Source organism: Asparagus officinalis, chromosome 3, assembly GCF_001876935.1.
Source record: "Asparagus officinalis chromosome 3, Aspof.V1, whole genome shotgun sequence".
NCBI classification, from domain to species: Eukaryota; Viridiplantae; Streptophyta; class Magnoliopsida; order Asparagales; family Asparagaceae; genus Asparagus; species Asparagus officinalis.
In genome coordinates, this window is record NC_033796.1 from 113,078,159 (window position 1) to 113,089,958 (window position 11,800).

The window sequence follows — 11,800 nt, forward strand, 5'->3', positions numbered from 1 at the left end:
TGCCCTTGGTTGGATGACTCGTTGACTCTTCAACACTTGGCTTGATTCCAAACGCTATTCCGTTGCTTGCGTGCGATTCGTCAACCTCGTCGCCTCATTGGTTCGTCGGTTTGTGCCGAGCTATGCTAAGGGACCTATAAGTAATTTTACATGCCTACAGATACCCCCTCCAAAGTATTTCAGTCTCGTTCTTTTATAGAAGAGTCTGGAATACTTTGGACTTGATTGTCCCAACCTTCAGTCGGTGTAACGGGATCTTGGAATTGCTTCTGTTCTTGATTCCTTCAATCCTTCAGGCTATTCGGTGCTGTGTCAAATATCTGAAAGGGTTTCGGTGCTGCATTTATTGTCTGACTGTTGTCGGAATTTCGAATTTGAAGTCATTTCCTAATTTTCTGATCTTTAGCTCGTGCTTGTTGGTTCAACATAGCTTTGACCATCGATTGTTGGCGTTGCGACGTGTTGTCCGGTTTAGCTCGTGCTTGTTGGTTCAACATAGCTTTGACCATCGATTGTTGGCGTTGCGACGTGTTGTCCGGCGTCGTGTTGTTGAGTTATCCTCAAGAATATTTATGAAAACATTCTCCAGGAACTTCTCAACAAAAATTAGGGAACAGTTTATACTCATATACCTTATTGGAGTAGTTTCTGTACCCAAATGAACTGAACCAGTCTGATAATGACCCAAAAAATGCAGTAATTAGGTTCAAAAAATCCTCCGACTCTTCCGAACATATGGGAGAGGAGTGAATAAATGATGGGCTGAATCATCGGTCGATTTGACGTCGTTTCGACGCTCAGTTCAGCTTCAATTTAGATTCCGGTTCAAACCCGGTCCGGTCCGGTTCGGTTCGGTCTGGTTCAAGGTTGGTTCACCCTATAAAAGGGTTTTTTCTTTTTCTCTTTTCCTTCACCTAGGGCCGGCCCCCCCTTTTACCTCTTCTTTGCTTTTTCATTTTTTTGATTTTCTTTTCCCTCGAGCCTCCTTTCTCCCCCAAACCTTGATATTTGTCTTAGATCTGGGCTTCCTTTTGATCTTGGACTGAAGAATTTCTCCAAACTTCCATATTTAGAGTTTCTCTCAGGCCCCTCGAGCGCGTGGTTCTAGTTTCCTTAAAGATCTCATCTTTATTGGATCTCGAGCTTTTCTTCAGGCAAATCCTCCATGAACTTGGTCTATTTCATGTATGGAGTCGTGGGATTGTATGTAAGGGTTGACGGTGTGATTTGACGCCCCGAGCTAATCCTTCAGGGGGTAAAAATTGAAATTTTGAGGGGCTCTTATGCAAAAATTAGGGGCTGAAATTATTTTTTGAATTTAACCCTTTGAGTTATTTTGCAGGTCATCATGTCCCGTGCCTCAAGAAGTCGATCCTCTGCTGAGTTGGTTGATGGCGTGCCTCCCTCTTATGCTGGTGAGCTTATTTTTTACAAATTAATCCATTTTTTCTTGGAAATTTGCAAATTGGTCCCCCTCTTTTTTTTTACACCCCGTTGTTCTCCTTGGTGAGGCAACCGGGAAAAGCCTTGATTCTCCTTGGTGAGGATCGACGCTTTAAAGATGGAAATTTTACAAATTAACCCTCTTTTTTCTAAAAATTTGCAAATTGGTCCTTTTAACCCCACGTTGTTCTCCTTGGTGAGGCAATCGGGAAGAGCCTTGATTCTCCTTGGTGAGGATCGACGCTTTAAAGATGGGTTTTGCTTGGTCAAAACCATATCTCAAAATAAAGGGGGCATTTTGACGCTGCATTGTGTCTTATAAGGCAGGGATATATTGTCGATATACCCTATCTTATAAGTGCATAATGTGGCCAAATCGTCTCACCCTTTATAAGACAGTGACTCTATCTTACCTATTCGTAGGATGAGTTCAACTTCCTTTTATACCTGAACTTAACAAACATTTAATTGCTTATTTTTAGTGGAGTATCCTTCCGGAGCCTTTTCATCGCACGCGGTGAATGGACGTCGTGACGAATATTATTCGACGTCTGATGACTTTTCGCCAATTCCGCTTGCTTCCCAGTTTGCTCCGGGCACGTCGACAGAAGTTGCCCAAGTGGTGAAGGAAGGTGGACATCAATCCCTTCGTCAGCTGATGACAGATGCGCCCCTTGTGAAGGATGCTAGTTCCGTTCAGTCTCTCAGGAAGACTGATTTCTTGTTTGGTGATTCTGTCAGAGATCCCGATGCAGCATTTATTGAAGCCGAGCAGTGGCTTCATAAGACTGGCAGTAGTTTCCTGTATTTGCCGAAGATTCCTCGACATCGTTCTTTGACTGAGCTCAGGCGTCAGGCTGTGAAACGGGAGATGTCGTGGCGTTTGACAGAGGAGCATGAGAGCGTTCACTGCGGCTACATTACTCATCAGGCAGTTCCTGGTTCGAGCAGGAATCACATTGTTGGGCTGCGTCCTGGAGTACTGGGGTTAGATGCACCGCCCCGTAACGAGTTCCTTGCCTCTGCTTCCACTTTGAGGAATTGCCTTGCTAACTTAGGACGGGAGATGCCTGCGCCGCGCCACAGATTCTATGGTTGGGTCCATTCTTTGGACAAGTTTTGGTGGGCTCGTATGACAAAGTACGTCTTGAGCCGATGGAGCGAGGAGTTGCATGCTTGCGGTCTTTATGCAGCCATTCGCGCCACCATGCATGGTTTACCCGTTAGTGTGAAGCATTTCTTTGCCTTATGCGAGCTTTATAATCCGGATTCGAATACCTTTCTGACTAGGCACGGAGAGTTGGGCTTGGCTCTCCATGAGATGCATAAGATTTCTGGCTTGCCCATGGGTCAGATGTTATATCAGGAGTATTTTCCCTCCAACCATGAATTGAGTCAGCTGAAGGATCGCATGCCCGACCGTTACGAGACCTTATGAGACCTCACTTGTCACTATCACATTGCTTTGGCGCAGTCTAGGCCCTTAGCGAAGAGGACCAAATCGAATGTGAGCCTGAAGCAGTTCGCATCTTATTTGTTCAGGAATCTGGAGAGCAATTCTGGCGAGACTATTTGTGAACTGGCACCGCTTACTCCTTCAGGGGTCAATGATTTGCTGAAGAAGATTGACACTCGCTCTTATACTAATAGCAGTCCTGAGAGCGGCTTTCCTGCAGGGACCAAGTTCAGATCATTTTTATTCCATGCGACTGTGCCGATTCGTCCGATGACCCTTTTTGCTGGTTACCTCGCTATCTGGTTAAAGAAATGTGTGGTCCCGTATTAGTCTGGTGACGCTCTGCCACTGGAAGTGCTCTACCTTGCGGTTCAACTTGCCTACAGAAAGGAACTTTCCCTTCTTCCGGTGATGGTGGCTAACATTCATCGAGGGCTTCGACAGATTTCTAGCGCTTTTAAATAAAATTTGATATGTGGGGTTAATTGTTGAAATAGTTAAAATATAGGGAATAAAAATTAATAATATAAAAGTAGATAAAAAGAAAGATACTGAGAATATTCCTTTTTGGTGCAAAAAATGGTGCAGTGGGTTGGAGATGAATTACTGTTAGATGTGACTTTTGCACCATTTTGGTGTAAAATTTGCACCATTTTGGTGCGATGGGTTGGAGATGCCCTGAATTTCAGTCTAAAACCTAACCCCCAAAAACACTTAAATTTTTTTAGTAAAACCCCATAAAATATCAGAAATGGCATCATTTTGGAACTAAAAATTGGCTGTAGGGGGTTAGATGGTCGCGAGAAAAACTATAGAAACTCAAAAATAGGAATCCATAGTGCTAGGAGATGGGGGGATGCTCAATGCAAAATTGACCAGCTATTCATGGGTACAATCTGTTCGTAATAGACTAAATATCCTAGAAATCTCCTTCAAGATCAAAAAATCCATGTCACGGAACTACAGCGCCTAAAACTCGCATCCTTAATTTGAAAAAGAAAGAGAGCGAATAGGGGAAGGGAAGAAACGAGACGTGAGACCTACCTTCTTTATACCACACATCGGGTTCTTTGGACGCGGATGCCTTCCCTTTCATTTCAGTCCCCCATACACAGGAAACTATTGCATAGGTACCATAGACTTCAGAGAGATGAAAGATGAGAGAGCAGAGGGAACTCGACTTCGACAGCCTCTCTCTCTCTCTCTCTCTCTCTCTCTCTCTTAGGGGGTGTTTGTTTCAAATTCCAAAATTTATGGATATGGATTTCAATATAGAATTTGAAATCCATAAATTTTTAGTGGGTTTTGGGATCTCTAAAATGTTGTTTGTTTCACCAAAATTTTAGGATATATAATACCAAAACTTATAATGTTTTGTTTGTTTCAAACTCAAATTATAGCATTACAAATTTTGGAATTTGAAATTCATAGTTGTAGCAAACAATTTTTAGGATTACCAAAATAATAAATGGTGAATATAAGAACTTTGGTGAGCTTACCTCCCACAAAAAACAAATACAAATATATTCAATTGGGGTAAGCATACACATTCAAATTTATACTCAAATTATAGCATTCTCATTCATGAACGCCTCCTGTAAACAATGAAATTCCATTGTAGTCGGCAATATCAATATGTGACCAATCATCATAACTCATATAAATAGCAAGTAAGCAGCCACAAGTAAGCTACCAAAACAAATGTCAAAGATGCAGGAAAAAACATATGCAATAACTCAATTAAAATGAAAGTTATTACTAAAAATGTTACGACTAATAATTACAACTCCATAAAAATGGGCACGCCCAGAATCCAGCAAAGATCCAAACTCGTGAGGTTATTTTCATATAAAATTTGTGCTCTGCGAATATGTTCTGCATCAAATTTAGGCTTCATTTGATCTCAGGATCACCTATAATCTCTCCTCCATTACTATTTCAGGATGCATCTCTGATAATTCTTCTCTTTCTCAATCAAAAAAGAAAACAAAGAAAGGATTCCATTATGTTAAAAATGAATGAAACTGAAACCCAAACTGAAACTGAAATTAAAACCATAGAAAACAAAGCCATCATTAACAAATCAACAAGCAAACCCCAACTGAACCCAAACTAAAACTGAAACTGAAACCATAGAAAACAAACAAGCTCACAAGCTCACAAGCTCACAAGCGACTAAGCTCAACGACAAACTTAAACTGAAACAACCAAGCTCACAAGACATCAAAAACAAGCTTAGTGCTCAAATAACCAAGGCCGCAACAAACCAAGGCATGGCGTAAACCCACAACAAACCAAGGCTGCAACAAACCAAGAAATGACCAAGGCTACAAGCAAACCCACAAGCAAGCAGCTCAAATAAACAAGGTTGCAGCAAACCAACAAATGACCAAGCCTGCAATTAAACCCACAAGCAAACCCACACAGCATGGATTGCCTCATATAACCAAATCCAATCTTTTTCACCCAAAAGCAACCAAAAAATGACCCAAATCCAATCATAAGTATATATAACCAAGGTAGGGGCTCAGATATAGGCTGCAGCAAACCAACAAATGACCAAGCCTGCAATTAAACCCACAAGCAAACCCACAAAGCATGGATAGCCTCATATAACCAAATCCAATCTTTTTCACCCAAAAGCAACCAAAAAATGACCCAAATCCAATGTATAACCAAGGTAGGGGCTCAGATATAGGTAAAAAATAAAAACATGGATTGCCTCATCTAACAATGAAATTACAATGTAGATTGCAATTACATGGATGGATTGCCTCACCTAACATTGTAAATACAATGTAGGTTGCAACCTCATCCTAGATTGCCCTACTATAAACATTATAAAATCATTGTAGATTGCATTCTCATAATAGGACTATCATCATTGCCCAAATTGAAAAGTACATAATAGTCATACCAATACATAACGTGCAATATAGGTTGCTATCAAGTATCATATTCATCCAAAATAATAATTGGTGAATATAAGAATTTTTGGTGAGCTTAACCCTCATAAAAAACAAATACACTTGTATTTACCCTTCAAGCAAGCCCAGAACAAAAGATGAAACTGAAACTAAAACATAAGCTGGCCCAAAGTATGGTCTCATATACATGTGTATATTAGCTCAGTCAAAGTCACCAGCACAACCACATCCAGCAACCACAAGCAAGCATACCAAGGCTCATAGAATAATGACGTAGAAGAATAAAGAGGTAATGTAGCCATACCACCAGCAACAAACCCAGCAACCCAGACCACCAGCAACAAATTCACAGACCTCTAGCAACAAAATCACAAGCAACCAAGTTTAAAGCACAAGCCATCATTAACAAATCAACAAGCAAACCCCAACTGAACCCAAACTGAAACTAAAATTGAAACCATAGAAAACAAACAAGCTCACAAGCGACTAAGCTCAACGACAAACTTAAACTGAAACAACCAAGCTCACAAGACATCAAAAACAAGCTTAAAAACAAGCTCAGTGCTCAAATACCCAAGGCCGCAACAAACCAAGGCATGGCGTAAACCCACAACAAACCAAGGATGCAACAAACCAAGAAATGACTGTCATCAAGCAAACCCACAAGCAAGCAGCTCAAATAAACAAGGCTGCAGCAAACCAAGAAAGGACCAAGCCTGCAATTAAACCCACAAGCAAACCCACAAGGCTGCAGCAAACCAAATCTAATCTTTTTCACCCAAAAGCAACCAAAAAATGACCAAAATCCAATGTATAACCAAGGTAGGGGCTCAGATATAGGTTAAAAATAAAAACATGGATTGCCTCATCTAACAATGAAATTATAATGTAGATTGCAATTACATGGATGGATTGCCTCACCTAACATTATAAATATAATGTAGGTTGCATTCTCGTCCTAGATTGCCCTACCTAAACATTATAAAGTCATTGTAGATTGCATTCTCATAATAGGACTATCATCATTGTCCAAATTGAAAAGTACATAATAGCCATACCAATACATAACGTGCAATGTAGGTTGCTATCAAGTATCATATTCATCCATAATTTGCATCAAGTATCATAATATATGGATACATAAACCTGCAAAAGAACCCAAATTATAATGAGATACCATCATCTTCTTGTGTTTCTTATAAAACACCAAGTATCTTAAGGATAAAAATAAGAGTGACGGTGGGAAAGAACAAAACATTATGCTAATATTACTATATACATGTTCAGCATACATAATTAGTTTCTGGATCCATAAGTGTTCAAATTACATCACAAATTAGTGGAATATGCAATGAGCTTACAAAACAAACTGTGTATTATGTCAAGTTTGCAAAAGTAGTGAAATATGAAGTATTTCAAAAGACAAACCCAAATTATGACCTCCTAGAATCCTTGCTCGTTGATAATCTTCTCTATGAATAGCTTTTGAGAATTTTTTTGTTTTGATGATCAACCTCCTAGATTCGAATTCATGATCATACAAGTAATCAAGCACATTGTCCAATGTGTCCTCGAGAAACTCATTGGAATGTGCCATTAGAGCCTTTGTCATTGTCTCACTCCAATGTATAATGCGTTGATGTTGAATTGAGTATGACATGGACTCTATGAAATCGCGCGTGAGAGACTCATCCTCTTTGGTCTTGCTACTTTTCTTTTTATGATGTGATGTACCACTTGAAGTATGAGCTACCCCACTAGAGTTTTTCATTTTTTGGGTTTGAGAGTTGTTGAAGTCAATATGTGAGGTAAAGGACACATCAACCTCATTATCACTAAGATTGACATGCTCCTCGTCAGCTAAAACATGTTGTTTAGAGCCTAGCTTTTTAATCATATCTTTGGTGAGATCACCCTTTGCTTGGTCATCTCCCGCGATGCAGCACAAGTTATCATAGTGAATGAGAGGAGTGTTCAGATACTCCTTCAACCTAGAGCTATTGCATTTTTGTCCTGTATAATGAAATATTATATAATCAGTATAGTAATATAATAGGATTTTTGGTTTTTTTAATTAGGATAAATATTACTTGTGTCCACCTATCAAAACAATCTGGATCCATGGTGACTATCTTAGTTTCTGGATGGGATAAATATTACTTGTGTCCACCTATCAAAACAATCTGGATCCATGGTGACTATCTTAGTTTCTGGATGATAACTAGCCCCACTCATGTTCATGATAGTGCGCATATCAAAATATTTACCCTTCAAGCACTTGACATGATTCATGACTTGCTCCTTCGTGAATTCAGTCAAGCACTTTTTGTTGACCTCTTCTGTAGCTCTTCGATATGCAAGCACTTTAAAAATTTTGTCAACTTTGAGACCATCCTTCGCCATTTGAGCAAGAAAGGGGATTAACACATCATCATGCTCTGAAGTCTATTTAGCATTAGGCACACCCCTTGTATTCTCTTTTTGATTCAAGACTTTTGGTTGCATTTTTCTCTTAGCATTTGCCTTCTTCTTGCGTTGGCATGGTGAGGTAGCCTCATCTTCTAGATCAATTGAAAGTGGTATCTTTAAAGAATGAGCCTCACCGGAGTAGGTTCCGGGTGAAGTATGAATAATTGGGTGGCCACTGTTAAGCATATTCATAAATGACATAGATTGTTGAGTCATAAATGAGTAGCTTATGTCATAAGGATTGTAAGATGGATAAGGTGGAGGAGGGAATGGTAGTGTAGTGGGTGGGGTAGGGGAAGGAGGGAAAGGTAGTGTAGTGGGTGGTGTAGGACCCAGAAAGTATGGATAAGTGGGTGTTCTAGGTGTTCTAGGTGAAGGAGTATCCTTGCATTTATCACTGTCATCAAAGTCTCCCATGCCTGATTGCTACAAATTAGAACACACAAATAACAAAAGTTAAACCTTATGTTAGTACAATAACAGTTAGAAACAAATGAAAATACAATTCATAAAGAGAGTATACAATAATCTTCCCACATTTCAATTCATAAAAGAGAGTATACATTAATCTTGCCACAAAATTCAAACCTCATAGTCTAAAATAACATAAGTTGGTACATATAACTTAAATTATATCCCAATCTCGGTTGTGTCCCCACCATGATATTTATTACAATAATCATGCCACATTTCAACTGCAATTTGATCCATCTTTAACCTCCACTCATTTCTTGAATCTCTTTCCTCTCTTTTTGTCATAGTTTGACTAAAGTCAACAACACCATCTTCATCCTCATTAGCTATTTCGCCAACATCATCTTCATGTCATAGTTTGACTAAAGTCAACAACACCATCTTCATCCTCATTAGCTATTTCGCCAACATCATCTTCAATGAAATTTTCCTCATGCAACAACTCTTCATCCTCATTAGCTATTTCGCCAACATCATCTTCAATGAAATTTTCCTCATGCAACAACTCATCTCTCGGATCTTCTATGTCGATGTAGTTATGCAGTATAGTACATGCAATAACTATATCAACTTGAGTTGAAAAGGGGTAATGTGGCTTCGCAGATAGGATTTTAAAACGATTTTTCAATACCCCAAAGGTTGATTCAATTTTAGACCTTAGAGATGGGTGTCTTAAATTGAACAACTCTTGTCTATTATTGATTGACCTACCCTTGTGTTCGTTTAAATGATAACGCACTCCTCGATATGGGGAGATAAAGCCAGGCATAGTAGTGTAGCCCGCATCACACAAATAATATTTTCCTACAATTACCAAAAATATATTTAGTAAACTTTTTAATTTAAATTAAATAGACTAAATGTTTGATTTATCACCATTGTAAACTCTCAATCCGCGAGGTTGTGGTCTAGATAGTGCATCTTGCAAAACTCTATAATCATTTGCGGATCCCTCCCATCCAGCTAGAACATACGAAAATAACTTGTTGGGAGTGCATGCAGCTAGAACATTTTGAGTTACACCTTTACGTCCCCTAAAACGTTCAACAAGGTTAGCGGGAAGCATGGCATGGATATGGGTTCCATCAATCATGCCAATGCAATCCTATATGATATATTAAACAATTATTAATAATAAAAAAAGTAAAAATACGTGGTGTGTTATAAGAAGTTTAGTTATCTTGTTGATTACTTTGAAATAAGGATAATATAACGGGTTGGCGGCAATTTCTGACGATAATTCATTTGGTGCTTGCTTCATGTATCGCCCTCTTAAATGACCGCATTAGAAGCCATCCTCACTAGCATTTCTTCATCAATATCGTCCATCTACATGGAAGTTCAATATACATGGTCAACTTGATTTTCACCTAAATTAAAACACTTAAAAAGTAGTTGTAATAAAAAAATATATCTAAAACATGAGCATAAGTAACTTTGATGTCAAGAACAAGTCAATGCATACCTATTCAAATGAAGTGATTTTGTTTCATACTAAATATTTTGCTTGCATTTTTTAGTACAAATTCATTGTCAAAATCTATTGTGTCAATAATGCAAATTTATACCCATACGCATGCCTGAGTTCTATTAATACAAGATGACATCTTTAAATCAACACATGAGTTTCCTTAATATTATATACATCATTTACATGTTTCAAAATCTAGTATCAAAATTTTTTAAGTAATCTATGTAAATTATGAACTCAAAAGTCAAACCAAATACAAAGGCTTATAATCAGTCTAAACCCAACTGAACCCAAATCAATTTCACAAATTGTCGACATATCACTAACAATGAACTGAAAAATTTGTCGGTGAATAAAATCATCCTGTTTAACAGTTTGTAACAATGAAAACTCAGAAAACAGCATCCTCAGAAAACAAAGCATACCATGAAATTCCCAACAGTAAGTAGCCAAATCAAAAGCAACAAACCCAGCAACCCAGACCATCAGCAACAAAATCACAAACCTCCAGCAACAAAATCACAAGCAACCAAGTTTAAAGCACAAGTCATCATTAACAAGTCAACAAGCAAACCCAAACAATTCAAGCAACAAAGTTCAGACCTCCATGGATACAAAATTTGTCGGCATATTCTAAACCCAACTGAACCCGAATTAATTTCACAAAAACCCCCAAATCAAGTATTTCGAAACCCTAATTTTGAAGGAAAAGGGAGGAGATATACTTGCGTTGTCGGAGAGAGGATCAGTTGGAACCCTAGATCAGCAAGTGAGGTAGCCTCAGAAACCCCAAACCAATTTCAGCAAGTGAGGTAGGCTCAGCAAGTGAGAATAGCCAAAACAGCAGCAAGCCAATAAACTGAGGACCAGGTGGAGTCCGGTGAGGATGACGACGAATAGGAGTGTCGTGGAGGCGGAAAAGAGGGAACGAGGCCTAGGGTTTTCGCGCGGAGAATGAAACGGCGGGGGGTGATGGTATCGGTCAGTTTTAGGCCTTCGGGAGTGGGGCTGCTGTGGGATCACGGGAGTTGAGCTGCTGAGGTGGACTGAGTTTTGTCAGACATCCACCGAAATCCCAGCTCAAAGCTAGGATTTACAAAATGCTAAAAGTTGTCAGATATATCCCCTTTTAGAATTTCATATCCCATAAAATTTTTTGAAACAAACACTGTTTTTGGAATCCCATAACTCAAAAAAACCCATTTTCACATCCTAGAATTTGTAATCCCAAAAAAAACTTGAAACAAACACCCCCTTAGTTACTTTCTTCGCACGTGAAATGCACGCGTGAGCTCGGTCTGAGGCTCATTACTCACACCTTCATTCCGTATTGGTCTTGTTGTAATTATATATTTTTAAATTTTTATGTTTTATTTTATGTTTTGGGGTTCTTACATGTAAACCCAAAGTTCTATGCCGTCTCATATGAAAATACAAAGTTTTTCGTACCTTGAAAATCATACGGTGTTGTCAGAAGATGATTTTCGTGAAGTTTAGACTAATTTCTGTTTTTATGCCTTCTTTTCTTTTCTTTTTCCCCCCTTTTCCCCCTCTAAAAAA

General features: G+C 38.9%; 1 protein-coding gene across 1 annotated transcript; it reads right to left on the reverse strand.

Annotated features, from left to right (window-relative positions):
• On the reverse strand, positions 9,116–10,098 carry LOC109835630. The gene is made up of 3 exons (XM_020403598.1): positions 10,051–10,098; positions 9,646–9,874; positions 9,116–9,573 (listed from the first exon to the last, which is right to left on the reverse strand). The coding sequence occupies exons 1-3, from the start codon at positions 10,096–10,098 to the stop codon at positions 9,116–9,118; spliced, it is 735 nt and encodes a 244-aa protein (XP_020259187.1).